General features: G+C 45.0%; 1 protein-coding gene across 4 annotated transcripts in view; it reads right to left on the bottom strand.

Annotated features, from left to right (window-relative positions):
- Window positions 1–15,453, bottom strand: part of LOC148028522 (DNA glycosylase/AP lyase ROS1-like) — a 303,662-nt gene that overhangs the window by 112,675 nt on the left and 175,534 nt on the right. For 3 of the 4 annotated variants that reach the window (XM_087688800.1, XM_087688801.1, XM_087688802.1), the window contains one exon: window positions 5,357–5,469. In XM_087688800.1, coding sequence (XP_087544926.1) covers window positions 5,357–5,469 — 113 coding nt within the window. Of the gene's footprint in view, window positions 1–5,356; window positions 5,470–15,453 lie in introns of those variants that run through there. The other variant, XR_015692494.1, reaches the window with a different exon arrangement.

The following is a 15,453-nucleotide window of genomic DNA, read 5'->3' as shown; positions in this document are numbered from 1 at the left end:
CATACACCTTAACAGAACGGTGTTGTGGAACGCAAGAATCACACCATTGTGGAGATGGCAAGATGCATGCTAAAGGACAAGGGATTGCCTAACCATTTTTGGGCTAAAGCTGTTAATACTGCAATCTAGATTCTAAATCAGAGCTACATAAAGGCTCTCAAGGGAAAAACACCTCATGAGGCTTACAGTGGTAAGAAACCATCTCTATCTTACATTTCAAAATTTTTGGATATGAATGTTATGCACATGTTCCAGATGAGAAGAGAAACAAGTTAAAACCAAAAAGCAGAAAATGTATCTTCTTGGGTTCTAGTGATGAGCAGAAGGCTTACAAACTATATGACCAAGAGGCAAAGATCATTGCGAGCCGTGATGTGGTGTTCAAGGAGTAGCCGCATACAGTGGAGGAGGAAGCATCATCTTCGGATTATGAGGAAAAAGTTCATGAACCTAACATCACCCCACCGGAAAAGCCATTGCCACGTTGGGTGAAGCAGCTCTATGATCACAATAATCCTATGCCTACATCTGTTGAGAAGAAGGCAGACGGACCAAGGAGGTCTTAGAGAATAGAGGAGCAAAGGAGGGCTTCTGCTCACATAGTCAATATGGCCTTGATGGCTGAGATTATGAGAGAAGTAAAGAAGCCAACTAACTTAGAAGAAGCACTTACAGATCCAGTATGGAAGATAGCTATGCAAGCCGAGTACAACAGCATAATGAAGAATGATACTTGAGAGCTAGTGAATCGACTAGCAAAGTGGAAGTTTATTGGCACCAAGTGGATCTGGACGATAAAGTAGAAGGCTGATGGTACCTTAGAAAAGTACAAAACCAGACTGGTTACACACAAATTTTCACAGGTTGAAGGGTTTGATTTTCAAGAGTCATTTGCCCCAGCTGCTAGAATGACCACTATTGGCACAGTACTTGCAATGGCCGCCCACAAGCAGTGGCCAGTTTACTAAATGGATATTAAGTCAGCGTTCTTAAATGATGACCTCAAGGAGGAGGTGTACGTGGCTCAGCCACCAAGGTTTGAGGCCCCCCATTGTGAAAACAAAGTGTGTAAGCTGAAGAAGGCATTGTATGGGCCGAAACAAGCCCCCAAAGCATGGTACCAACGGATAGATAAGTTATTTTTAAACTTAAACTTCAAAATATATGCCTTAGATACTAACTTATATGTTTACAGGGATTGTGAAAAGTCTATAGTGATCGTCCTATATGTGGACGATCTTCTTATTACAAGTGACTATGAAGATATGATTAACCAAACTTGAAAGCCTTTGAGTTCTGAGTTTGAAATGACAGACTTGGGCTTGTTGCACTATTGTTTGGGGATTGAAGTCTGGCAAGAGCCATGAAAGATCTTCATCTCTCAGAAGAAGTATGCAGATCCTGAAGGCATTTAGCATGACCGAGTGCACGGAGATAGCTACACCTATGGAGGTAAATGCAAAGTTATCCATTGAGGATATATCAGCACTAGCAAACATTGGGAGGTACAAGAGGTTGGTCGCCAGTCCGCCGATCTACTTGTGTAACACCAGACCACATATTAGTTTTGTTGTTGATGTTTTAAGCAGGCTCTCAAACAAACCTCATGAGAGTCATTGGAAAGATGGGATGCGGGTGCTCAAATACTTGAAGGAAACTCTTAACTATGGTATCACATACTTGTGGGGAACTGTGACTCAGATTGGGCAAGAGACAGTGATTCCAGGAAATCAGTTTCTCGTTATTGTTTCTCTTTGGGTTCAGGAATTTTCTCTTGGATTAGTAAGAAGCAGCCAACAATGGCATTGTCTTCTACCAAAGAAGAGCGGAGAAGATGAATACACAATTGATCTTAAGTGCAGGGATATTATACCTTCATGTTTGTTTGAGTCCAATTGCAAACTAGTAAAGACATATAAAACCATAGCGAGGGGTGATAATTAATATTTAATGTTTGAGACATTACAACTCGTTACCCAAGAACCTACCAAGCCCTCGCAAAGCGACACTCAATCCTTTTTTCTTCCACTCACTTTTATTTTCACTCCAACCATCCTTATTTATTTTGTCCAGCTAGACATCACCCCTAGAAAGATAAGGTATCGTCCCCATGTCTGCTGACTCATCCCAAGAAACCTACCAAGCCTTCATAAGGCGATGATTATCTACTCTTTTATTTTTCTTTCGGTTCATTTCTTTTCTTTTTGTTCAGGGGTTCTAACCCCTTTTTACACACCTCTGTATACTACAATCTTCAAATATATGCATTGTTTCTTCTCTTTCTTTTATTTGGCAGAGCACGAACTTCTAGAACCAACTACCTAGTAGGCCAATAGAATAGGGTCACTTGGACTACCTTCTAAAATAGTTCTTAGAGTGCTCGCGACAATGTCTTTCACAAGAGTCAAATGACTGCTTGGACCTCTCCAAACACATAACCTAAACTTTGAGACTCCATGCCTTGAATGTCAATTTCCAACAAAATAAAAATCCCCACATACGTAACCATTCAGCATAAAGGAAAAAACTAATAAAGAAAGGATATCACCTAGACTTGGTTACAAGAAGCGTCGGTGGCTTGTTTTGCTGCATGTGAAGTAGTATGGTTGAGTAGGATTCTATGGCATATGGGAGTGCAGGATGAAGAACCAACTATGCTGAGATGTGATAATCAAAGTTGCATCGCCATTGCCAAAAATCCAGTGTTTCATGCATGCACCAAACAAATAGAGATTCAGTATCACTATGTGCGTGATTTGATCAAGGATGGGATAGTGGAACTGATCTATTGTCCAACAGAGGAGAATGGAGCAGATATCTTCACCAAAGCACTTACAAAGCATCTACTTCAAGTTCATCTTCAAAGACTCCACATTGGGCCGAGGAGATAGTTCACCTACGGGTGGACATTGAGGGGGGATGTTAGATATGCTCAATGTCCCACCCTCATAAGGTGCCACCAATGATCCATGGTGCTCAAAGTTGTAAGGCCCCATTACAAGGAGAAGCCATATGTGAGCCCGGATATTGGTTGAGTCCTGACTTGTATGTCAGATAAGGTCTATGTGACCGGATGGCAAAAAGGTGACCGTTGTGGATCTAATCTTTGGGTTAGACAGAGTAGTTAAGCTGGTAGCAACTTGAGGCACATTGGATAGAGTTGCAAGGTAAGGGAGTTATCAGGGGCCCTAGCCAATGGTAAAGGGAATATTCCCTAGCCAACTAGTGGAGGTGCACATAGAAGCTCAACAAATACATGTGCATATGGAAGATTAACAAACACATGGGCACATGGAAGGTCAACAAACACGTGCATATGGAAGGTCAACAAACACATGTACACATGAAAGGTCAACAAACACACGTACATATGGAAGGCCATCCATCATGACCCCCTTCACAGGCTATAAAAGCTAAGCCCCTTCACAGCCATCAATCATCTATCTTTCACCCAGTCAGAGTTGTTCCCCCCCTCCCCCCAAACCTAGCCCAGAGCACCCCCCCCTCCAGAGCCAGCGGCCTCCATCCATACCCGCCTCGTGTCTCCGACCACCCCACCATCCCTCGATCTTCCCCCTTCCCACTATCTTTCCCGCCGATCAGTTTCCCCTAATCCCCACTAAGTTAGGTGACCCCCCCTCTCCCCCGCAAGAGGTGAGGAGCCCCATACGCTAACATCCTCCACTCACCAGCAGCCTAGTCCCTCCCCGCCCTCCCCCACACAGCCACTAGCTCATCTGTCCCTCCTGCCCGTCACACTTTCCTGAGACAAGCGCAGCTGTTACCACAGGACTTCTTTCATAGTGGTCCATGGTCCTACCCGAGAGTTGCGGAGCGCGGAGAGTTCCCACTACCTCTAGAGGTGGGGATCTTCGTGGTATGCAAGTCAAGGAGCAGCAAGGTCCATCTACTAGCACCACCGGATGGACCAAACTATGCTTTCTTCCTTCACTCATACAGGAGACTGGACGATGACATAGATAGAGAAGGAGGTGAAGAGTCGGGTGGCAGACCACATCTCCCAATGGATGGAAGGAGGACTAGCACTTTTTTCCCAGCAGTGGCCAGCTTGCATGATGGACATTAACTGGTGGGCTGGTGCCGAGGTCCCACATCTGAGCATTATCTTTCAAGCCCCTCCGTAGTGGAGAGCTCCGATGGATGTGATCGAGTGGCCCTTGGCACACGCTGCCTGTTTCTACCAGTATACAGATTCATGCCTCTCAGCCTGCTGGCTAATAGATGCCCTGGTGGTACTACCAGGACCATCTATCACCCCCATGGTCCGCCGCCCGAGGGCCACCATGGGGGAATGGAGTTCACCGTCTAGGCCTGTAGCAAAGTGTATCCGCATGCCCCATGACTCTTCTTCTTCGTCAGCAGCTTCCACACCGAACAGATGCTTGTTCGGCCAGTCACAAGTTTCCCTATGACTTTACATCTTGCATCCGGAAATGTGAACAACCTCCACTACAGTGGGGCACATGGTCGTGGCAAGTGGCCAGACAAATGTATATGCATAATAGGAGTAAGAGCAACCACACCAAATGCAGGTCAACGACGACAGTACCATTTACCATTTGGACGAAGTAGTATAATGATATCTCCATCCAACAACAGACAGCCCAAGCCACCCTCTCTGTCAATGCCTATATTGCAACAGAACTGACATCTCTTACATGGTAGCAATTCTAGCAATCTGTGGCACAAGTGACATGCACATATTTTAACTAAACCATTGAATTGCTGACAAATGACCATCACCTTCTTACCCTTACCTAGAAAGGCAAGTTACCTTGATAACTCTGGGGTGTTATTAATAGAATTTTTCTTTTCTCGTGAAAAAGAAAATCCACAGTATGGGCCAATGTTTACTGGGACAATGTCCCTGAGTTCACTTTCTCTTTGAGGAGTCTGGTGTGACTGCAGATGACATAGAAACGAATCCCCAAGTCTCTCTCGGTTCTTCATGTCTAGCACTATCAATCCTAGCAACACAATATGCTTGTAAATTGTAGAGGATAATGTTTAGCAAGGTGGGAGCCTCTAAAGTTTCAAATAGATTTTGAAATAATTTAAATCTCTATAATTGTACATACAGAAGGTTTGCCTACATAACTTCAAGACACGGTATATCAAATGTTTCCACTAAAGATAGCTTTTGGATTCTAATGTTGAATGTTCATATGGGCTGCAGATAACTGTTAACTTTTCAACAGTTGTTATTTTGGAGATAATTCAAACTTATCTCCTTGAGCCTATTTTCATAGCTGATTAACCTCCACATACTTTGCCACACAAATCTTTCAGCTGGTATGTGCTCATTCAATAGTTTTAAAGAGACAAGAATACTGACCAACAAGGTGCCTGCAACCGTTTCTGTGTTTGCATAGTCACTTCTGTTACATGATGCACAGGATTCTTCTCTACACAGCTCAGCAACACCTTCTTGTGAGTCTGGAACTTCACCTGTATCCCAAAAATCTTCCATAAATTGAGCTTGATTTTTAGTGCAAAGGTAACTAAGGTTAATTTAACCTGCACATCAATTCTGAAATGCAGTTATTTGCCATTGAATACAAAAGCTAAAAATCAACCATTCATACAACACAAAGAGTGGGACATGAAACAGCCCCTTTTATCTGTTCTTCAATCAACACGAGTGTGACTTGAAACAGCCCCTTTTATCTGTTCTTTGAACAGTCAATTCCAGACAGGTCTGATGACCGTAAAGATGCAAATATCAGAATCGATAATTTATGAAGGCTAGAAAAGACACTTGGCCATGATGAGCTGAGCCACTCATGATGGTTATACTTGGCCAGCATGGTGATCATGTGACCGAAGGCCCAGTTACATGAAGATTTGCTAGCTGGTATTGCTTCATGAGACCTGAGCTTATATCAGTGTCATGCAATACATCCCAAGACGGAACATGTTGTCTAGAGTCCTTACTAAATGATAGGTTCAGCTAAAGTACTCTCATGACTTCTTGTGGATGTACTTGCAAATTCGTTTTACCTCGTTTCATGTCAGATTTGTTTCACCTCATTTCATGTCATGGATCTTTCTATCCACAGTTGAAAGCTTTTCGAGTCTCCATCTGCTTCTCAACACTCTAGGAGTAAGTACTGTTTCTAGTGACCATCTAGAGGGAAACTGAATGGAAATGTGTGAAGACAATGAGAGCTACATTTCTCAAAGTGCAGCAGATGCAGACGCGTATGGACAAGACTGAAAGACAATGAACACGAGACAAGAGGGAGAAAGAAAAGAGACAAAAGAAAGCAGACATCAGCAGTCAATGAATGCTGAAAGGAAGAAGGTAGATATACAAGGGGCTGTCATGACCAAAAAGCGGATATCTTCTAGAATCTTGCTAAAAATGAAACCTTTCTAGGCAAGCAAATGGACATATAAAATATGCCATTACCAATGGACTTTTTGTGAGCACACTTATCCAAGAGCCCGCAGATGATCCTCTTTTTTGTGCTTTATTTTTCTAGAAGACCACTAATTGAGAGATATGTTGCATTAAAATGTGTGGAATAGTACACCTATGCATGCCACCTTTCAGAAGCCTGATAAGCAAAGAGCCATGTAATCATAGGAAGCAATGATCATACATATGATATCCAAAGTATGATGAGTATGATCCAGCCAGCCATCAGAGTATGAGTTCAACTATGGCCTGATGAGATGCTGCTTTCACAGCCCCTCCCTCCTATCATTCACTGCCCCCAGCCTCCCACCCTATGCTGCTGCTGATGTGTTCTACTTCTGGCTGCCACTGAGTTGCATCCCCCACCTCAACTTTGCAATAGTTCTGCTCCCACCAGTCCCCCACTCAGCATCCTCCCACACACGCTTCACTATGCTCAACCCTCCCTCATCTCTACTCTCTCCCACGCTGCCTCTTAGGCATCCATCATTCCCCCACCCCCAAGGGACCCTACTGCCACTTCATGTCAAATTACAAAAACACACTGGCCACAAGTGCTTTCCTATCAGGCCTGTCGTGCGAATATCTTTTGCCTGGCCTCAAACAGTAGTTAGTACAAAAAAGCTCAATGGAATATGCCTAGTTCCTCTGGGAGTGCTATGCACCATCCTACAGCTACCACTCCTCAAGGACTCCCTCAACTATTTCTTGGAAGCTGGCTCAAACTTGTGTCTCTTCTTCTTTAGGACATGAATATATGCATTACACCCGAACACCCTAAAATGAGTGGCATCCGACTTCTGTCCTAAGCACACCTCAAAAGAGGAAATAACAACCAGGGCCAAGGTGGGGAATCAATTAAGGATGTGGAAAGTGGTGGCCACTACTTTGGCCCATAGACAGTGGGATGTCTACCGATCCTCCATCATAGTCCATGCCATCTTGATCACACTATGAGTCTTCCACTCCAACATGCCATTCTCCTGAGGGGTATTTGTGTTCCGAAACTCCTAGTGAATGCCACGATCTACACAAAAATAAATTAGCTCTTGGGAGACAAACTCCCCTCGTCAAAACGCAAGGTCTTGAGTTCCCTACCAGACCTATTCTCTTCAAAGATCAACCAAAAATGTGAGAACACTTTGGACTTCAATGGCAAGAAATATGCCCATGCCATCCTAGTAAAATCATCAGCAATTATTATAAAATACAAACTTCCCTTTAGGAACTCCATCCTCATGGGTCCACATAAGTCCGTCGAAGCAAGCTCCAAGGGCTCCTTAGTCTGTCATAAAGCCTTGCTAGGAATAGTATCTATATGCTACTTGCGAATGCAAGATACACATGGCAGGTGGCTCACCCCAATCTCTGGAACTCCATATACTAGCTAACCACGAGCAACCTTCCGAAGGTACTTGTAGTTGAGGTAGCCAAAGCAAGCATTCCAAAGCTCAATCCAAGTCTATGAAGAAAGAAGAAGATGAGAAAAGGCCAAAGAATACCACATCTTGTAGACTATATTCCCTTCATGTCCTACACAAAGAATCTATCTAGATGATACCCAATACCCACCACATAGAGCACACGTGATGTGTGGGCAACTTCTCTAGAATCAACTACATATCACTTGTGCTTTTAATGGGGACCGAAGAACTGTCACCTATTAGAATTCACCGATGCATCAAACGCATACGAGCAATCTCATCATCTCATCTGAAGGAGGAGTCATGTGGTTGGCAACGCCAGTGTCCAGAATCCACTTAGAAGACTATGGGGTCATCATCGTTGCATCAATCGCCATCACAGGAAAATCCTCTATCACCTCCAAATGGAGGAAGGCGGCGATGAAGGAGCAACTACCGCTCCTAGGTCCTTTGCAATCTTCTTTTTTTTTTCGTAAAGATAATTGAATTAAGTAGTAAATATTTACATCAGACCATCAGGTCAGCATTCTCTTTATGTATCTCCAACTTTCTCTTACATCAGACCATCACATCATCCGAGAAACTCTCTCTCACACTCTCTCTTTCTCTCTCTTTATTTTTTTCGTAATGGATGTTATATTTATAAAGTACTAAATGACAAAAGAGTTACAAAAGTCATGGCAAAGACGCAGAGGAAATTGCCATATGCCAGGAAAGTAAGTCCTCCAGAGGGAGTAAGTCAGAGTGCCGAATGAGATCTATCTGCCAATGCAAGAGACCTTTAAGCCTAGCAATATGTCCCTGAACATTAGAGGCTGAATCAAAAAGAAAAGCATTCCGAAAGGTCCAATTGTGCCAACCGCCCCAATATCTGAGAAAGTGAAACAAGATCTTCATATGCGACTGTGCCGGTGTGGGGTATTTGGGCCGCACAAAAACCCAATCAAAAGGGCTTAGCGAGAAACCAATCATAGCTCGCCAAACCGCTGACAAGAGTGACCCAATTTTCATAGCAAGAGGGCAAGAAATAAATCGATGACGGGCCGATTCCACACTCATGGTGCAAAAGAAACAATTGCCGTTGGAGATTCGACGCTTGGAAAGGACTAAAGCAAGAGGAAGACCACCAATCATCACCCTCCAAAGAAAGACCTTGCATTTGAAAGGTGTCTTGTTCAACCAGCCCTCCATCACAGTTACCTTCCACCATGACTAAGATTTACGCAATCCCCATACAGTATTAGCTTTAGTAACCAGCCATTGATGATCTTTAATCAGAAAATGATACACCTGGTTAGCTGAGGCCTTTTCCAAATTCAGCCGGCCTGCAAGGTCCCAGCCCTGCCAGGGACGATCCGAAGCAAGAGCAGGAAAGGGTTGTCTGCTCTGGAGCATCATCAAAAGCTGTTCCCATAAATCACGGTATCCACGAGGGATCCTGAAAAGCCTCCTGGCTGTACGAAACGATATCAACACATCGCGACTGGCAAGCGTGGCATCTGCAACTAAAGTCAAGGCCAAACATGCCATCCGGTTAAATTTTGGTCTGAGCTCATGTTTGCCTTCCCAAGAAAGTAATCGCGAGGCTGCCAACAATTCCAGTTGAAAAGAATTAGTAGCTAACCGGTCCTCCGCTGGATGCCACTGAGCCTTCTGGAGAACCAATTTCCAGGAACATACCAAATGAGCAAGCAGGGAGGATGAAGGACTAGAAAACGGAGAGTCTACATTAAGAATATGCCACCACGAGCTCCAAATTTGGGTATTACCATGCACAAGCCCGTGATCCTCAAGAAAATAATGGGCTATAAAGACCCACGGGTGATGATCCAAGCACATGGCACGAAAAAGAGACCAACGGAGTGCTAGCATATGAGTTTGGGCATCAAAAATAGCCCCACCACCCATGCGTTTGGGGGTACATGCATGCGACCAAGAAATCCATGAAATGCCTGCATGCAAGGAGCCCTTCCATAATATGAAACAAATGTACTGAGTGAGAGCATTCAATGTAGTAGTAGTCCAAGGCAGCAATGGCAAGAAATATGTGAGCATTGGCAACATAATTGTCTGAGCCACTTTGAGGCAAACATGGAAGGGCCAAGCCTGTGACTTCCAATACAGAAACTTACCTGCCACTTTCTGTGAAATCCACTCTAGTAGTTGCTTTGGCCGAACATCAACACCCAAAGGGTACCCAAGATGCCTGACAATGGAACCACGGGGAACAACCATTCCCTGCCAGTCTAATGACTGCAAATCTAACTCCGTGCAACTGAGAATGGCTAATTTCAAAGCATTGATATGAAGACCAGAAGCATGACCAAAGAGAGTCCAAACATCTAATGCTTGCAAAGATTATCCTTGTCCGCACGCAAAATCATAAAGTTGTCATCAGCCAAGGATTGACTAATGAAGTGCTGTCCAAAAGAAAGAGACAATCCAGCCAACTGAGTAGAAGCTGCCATATGAGAAAACATCGAAAGAACCGGATGAGTCGCAAGGGGAAAAAAGAGAGGACTCAAAGGGCAACCCTGTCTCACAAAGCGTGCAAGGACAAATGGCTCGATAACACCACCATTCAGCATAACTCACGAAGAAGCCACAGCACTAATGGTATAGATCAAACGAGACATCCGAGTACCAAAGCCCACAGTAGACATAAGTTCTGCAATGAAAGACCAGTCTAAATAATCAAAAGCCTTTTCCAGGTCCAATTGAATCAATACCACCTCCTGATTAGAGTGCCTTACATAGTCAATAGCCATTTGCACATTTAAGACATTATGCAGAATGTTTCGGCCCTTAATGAAACCATATTGAAGAGGATGCACAATGGCAGGAAGATGCTTATGGACCCGATTCGCCATCACTTTGGAAAAGATTTTATACATAGAACCCATCAAAGAAATTGGTCGCCAATGTTTCAACATAGACGGCGAAGGAACTTTTGGAAGCAGTTTGATAAGTCCTTCTTTCCATGAGGAAGGCATGAACCCCGTTTTCCAAACCTCCTAAAACATAGCCATCAATAGTTTCACCAATCGGGTAGCAAAAACCTCAAAGAATTCATTGGTAAGACCATCCCAACCGGGACTTTTATCCTTGGGCAAGTGTAACAAAACATCCATAACCTCCGCCTCACGCGAATATCTGTCTCCAAAGTAGTTTGCATGTCATGTGGAACCTGATTGCTGACCAAATCATAGAAACTGAGCGGGCATGAGTAATTTGGTCAGAAGGTGAAGGAGTAGAACCAAAAAGGTCTAGAAAATAATTCCTACATATATTCACAATAGTCTGAGGATCAATGACCATTTGAGCTTCTGCATCCTCGAGCCTAGTCATATTCTCTCGAGCAGGAGATGCATGGAGAGCTCAAAAGAACTTATGAGTCTGACAAGCACTATCTTGCAAATTCTCAATTAAATTTTGCAATTTGGCCTGCTGATAAGATTTCAATTGAAACTCTTTAATAAGATTAGCCAAACGCATAGCCAATGGCAGCAGAAATACATCATCTAGAGTCTCCACCAGTAGCGAACGAACCAAAGCCAATAATTCCTCCGCTACTTGTCGACGCCGCCGACAAAGAGAGACATGATGGATCCCATACTGCCGAACAACCCGCTGCACATTAATGAGCAATCGTTCAAAAGAAGCATTGCCCTCAGAGGAGAAGTCCAATAAAAATCTATCAATCAATTGCTGCATATAACCCTGAAAGATTGAATGCTTCAAATAAGACAAGTTGAAACGCAAAGGGAGTCTATCTAGAAATTGCTTAAAAGGTGCAATGGGTTGTACAAGCATCTCAAGCTGTAGAGGAAAATGGTCCGACAAGGCATATTGCTGCAACTTCCACCATCTCAGGAAGAAAAGCATCATTCTGCATGATGTACATGCGGTCCAACCGCAACCATGTAGTTGTATACTGTGCAAAATGAAAAGTAAACCCTGTACAAGAAGGGTGTAGCCATGACCAGAGATCTTGCTTAAGTACGGCAAGAGCAAATGCATTCCACGCACGGCTTTCCGAAGCGTCCATCACCGAATGCTCTGATGTGGACTGTGAAGGATCAACACATATATTAAAATCCCCCATACAAAAACCCCGTCTGCCAAGTGACAAGGAGGTCTGTAAAGTATTTCAAAGATCCTGGTGGGATAAAGGGTCATTTGGAGCATAGAGCCCAAGTAACCATAAGATCTCTCCTTCAAATGAAACTTCAATCACCACAAAATGACCATGTATATCATTTTTAATAAGAACAGGATGATATTTCTGATGTACAATCGTAAGAGCACCAAAATAATGCATGGCATGTGTCCCTACGTAAAACAAGCGAAACCCATGGCAATCCACAACTTTTCCTACTTCACCGTGACTCTTGTGCTCAACAACACACAAGACATCCCACTGATTCTCATGCAATAAACTCCACATGGCATGTTGTTTATTGCGAGAACAAATGCCTCGCACATTCCACGTGGCTATCTTCATGTGTATTCAAAAAAGAAAATCAGAAACCAGGCAAAGCTTGCCTCGATTTAACCTTTTCTGCTAGAATGTCAATGACTCTCTCATCCAAAAAATCAGCTAACACAGCAAAAGAGTTCTGACGACCAGATTTAGAGCTAGACGGTGTATCCACTGTCTTGGGGATGGAACGGGGATAACGACGATCCCATGGGGTAATCACCTTACCTCTAGCATCAAAAGCCAACTTAGCAGGTGGGCCCTTCGGACCATCCATATATACTTTCCTAGTGGGCTGATTGCGAGGAGCAGAAGAAACCATAGCATGAGTAGTATGCTCTGAAGACAACATGCCTTTCCTGCGCATATAAATATGCAAGGAATCTTGTGAAGCATTGGGCACAATATCCGCCATGCCAGCATAAAACCTTTTACCTTTTTTGGCACGTACATCTACCCAGTCATTGTCACGAGCATCCAAACCCGAAACATATTGTTTGCCTTTATCCAAAACTTTAGGTGGCTGGGTCGCATCCTGTGATGGAGCATCAAGCACCACATCTTCCATGGGAGGCAAAACATGCTCAGCATCTGAAGTCGGTTGCTTCGCTGGACATTCGGCCATAAAATGTTCCAATTCTCCACGAAAAACAATGCCTTGCAAAGTTATCCAATTTCAAACGAAAGTGCAATGGATGCATGCCAGAGCAATTAAGACGTAACCAAGCAGGCCTTTTCTGAGCAATGTCCCATAACATACACACACACACACACACACTCTCTCTCTCTCTCTCTCTCTCTCTCTCTCTCCGTAAAAGGTAATTGTATTAATTACGAAGAAAGTACAAGTTATCATGATTACAAGATACACGATGGGTCTACCCCATCGTGTGAAAAGAGGATACTATCTCTTTACAACACACTCTTTTTTTTTCGTAAAAGGTAATTGTATTAATTACGAAAAAAAGGTACAAGTTTACATGATTACAAGATACACAAGGGCTCTGAGCCAATCGTGTGTAAGATCCCAGGACAAGCAAAAGGTTACACAAGTCATGACAAAGACCCAGAGGAAATTGCCATATGCCAGGGAAGCAAGTCCTCCCGGGGGAGAAGTCGGAGAGCCGAATGAGATCTATCTGCCAATGCAAGAGGCCTTTGAGCCGGGCAATGTGTGCTGGTACATTAGAGGACGAATCAAAAAGGAAGGCATTCCGAGTGGTCCAAGTGTGCCAGCATCCCCAGTATCTGAAAAAGTGGAATAAGATCTTCCTATGCAACTGTGGCGGTGTGGGGTATTTTAGCCTCACAAAAACCCAATCAAAAGGGGTTAGAGAGGACCCCACCACTGTACGCCAAACCTGTGACAAGAGCGACCAGATCTTCTTGGCGAGCGGGCAAGAAATAAATTGATGTCGAGCCGATTCCACAGTAGTGATACAAAAGAAACAATTGCCATTCGAAATTCGACGCTTGGAAAGGGCCGAGGCAAGAGGAAGACCACCAATCATCATCCGCCAAAGAAAGACCTTACATTTGAAGGGAGTCTTATTCAACCAGCCCTCCATCACAGTTGCCTTCCACCATGACAGGGATTTCCGCAATCCCCATACAGTATTAGCTTTAACACCCAGCCATTGATGGCCTTTGATCAGAAGATGATACACTTGATTAGCAGAGGCCTTTTCCAGACGCAACCGGCCTGCAAGGTCCCAATCCTGCCAAGGACGATCCACAGCAACGGCAGGAAAGGGTTGCCTGCCCTGAAGCACCAGCAACAGCTGCTCCCATAAGTCATGGTATCCACGCGGGATTCTGAAAAGTCTCCTGGCCGTACGAAACGATGCGAAGACATTGCGATTGGCAAGGGTGGCATCCGCAACTGAAGTCACACCCAGACGGGCCATGCGGTTAAATTTTGGTCTAAGCTCATGTTTGTCTTCCCACGAAAGTAATCTCGAGACTACCAACAATTCCAGTTGAAAGGAGTTAGTATGCACGCGGTCCTCCGCTGGATGCCAACACGCCTTTTGAAGCACCACTTTCCAAGAGCCGACCAAATGCAGTAACAGAGAAGAGGAGGGGCTAGAAAACAGAGAGTCTGCATTAAGGACATGCCACCACGAGCCCCGAATTTGTGTATAGCGCCGGACAGTTTTCAGATCCACGGTGGCCTCGAGAACCTCTTCGGTTCCCGCATCAAAAAAAGCTTCATGATTATGCTTGACATAGTCGCCAAGCAACGTATTGGCAAACTCCAGCAGATGCTCCCAGTCAATCTCCTGCGAATCCACAGAATCACAGGCCACCTGAGCATAAGAACGATCATGATGACCGATTGGCTCTTTGCGCATATGCTCAGAGCATTTACCCGTAGGCTGAAAGTCAGGAGCAGGAGGCATCTCCTCTGTACAAGGAATCATATCCTCCGGTTCCACTGTATCCGAATCCGAACCAAGGGCGGCCACCGTTTGTTCAATAAAAGCCATATCCAGGCCAGCCATGCTTCTCTCTAAGCCGAGGCGGGACTACGACCAAGGCGAAGGGGCAGGTCTGGGACTGAGCGTGTCTCTCTCTCTCTCTCTGCAGGTCCCGCAGACCTGCAAAATCAGTGCACCACCTGGTTGCAGCAACAGGACTGCAACAGAGAACCGGGCAGACACGCGCAGGTAACCCGGGGTGCCGGGTAACGGGTGAAACATAGGGGAAGTGTAAACGTGCCTGCGTCAGTCCCACACGCTGACGCAGAGGAGTCTACCACAGGCGGAGCAGACGTCAGGTAGGGCGGACGTCAGGCAAGGCAGACGTTAGTCGAGGCAGACATCAGTCAGGGCGGACGTCAGGCAGGGCGGCCGTCAAGCAGGGCAGACGTCAGGCGGGGCAGCGTTTGACAGGCGGGGCAAACGCCAGTCATCAACGCAGGAGGGCAGACGAGGTCGCAGCAGCCATCCAGCGAGCAAGCGCAAGGTGTGGACGAAGGCGAGCGCAGGGACAGACGACAGGGAAATATTGACGGGCGCAAGTACAGACGGACGGCGGTACCTGCGACAGTCGTGGCAACGAGAGGGACTGACGGGCACAGCAAGGGCACGTCCTGACAAGGTCCA

Source organism: Lygodium microphyllum, chromosome 11, assembly GCF_053477565.2.
Source record: "Lygodium microphyllum isolate KBCC chromosome 11, Lygodium_microphyllum_v1.1.10, whole genome shotgun sequence".
NCBI classification, from domain to species: Eukaryota; Viridiplantae; Streptophyta; class Polypodiopsida; order Schizaeales; family Lygodiaceae; genus Lygodium; species Lygodium microphyllum.
The sequence above is the reverse complement of the archived record's forward strand: the minus strand, read 5'-3'. Positions and strand labels throughout refer to the sequence as shown.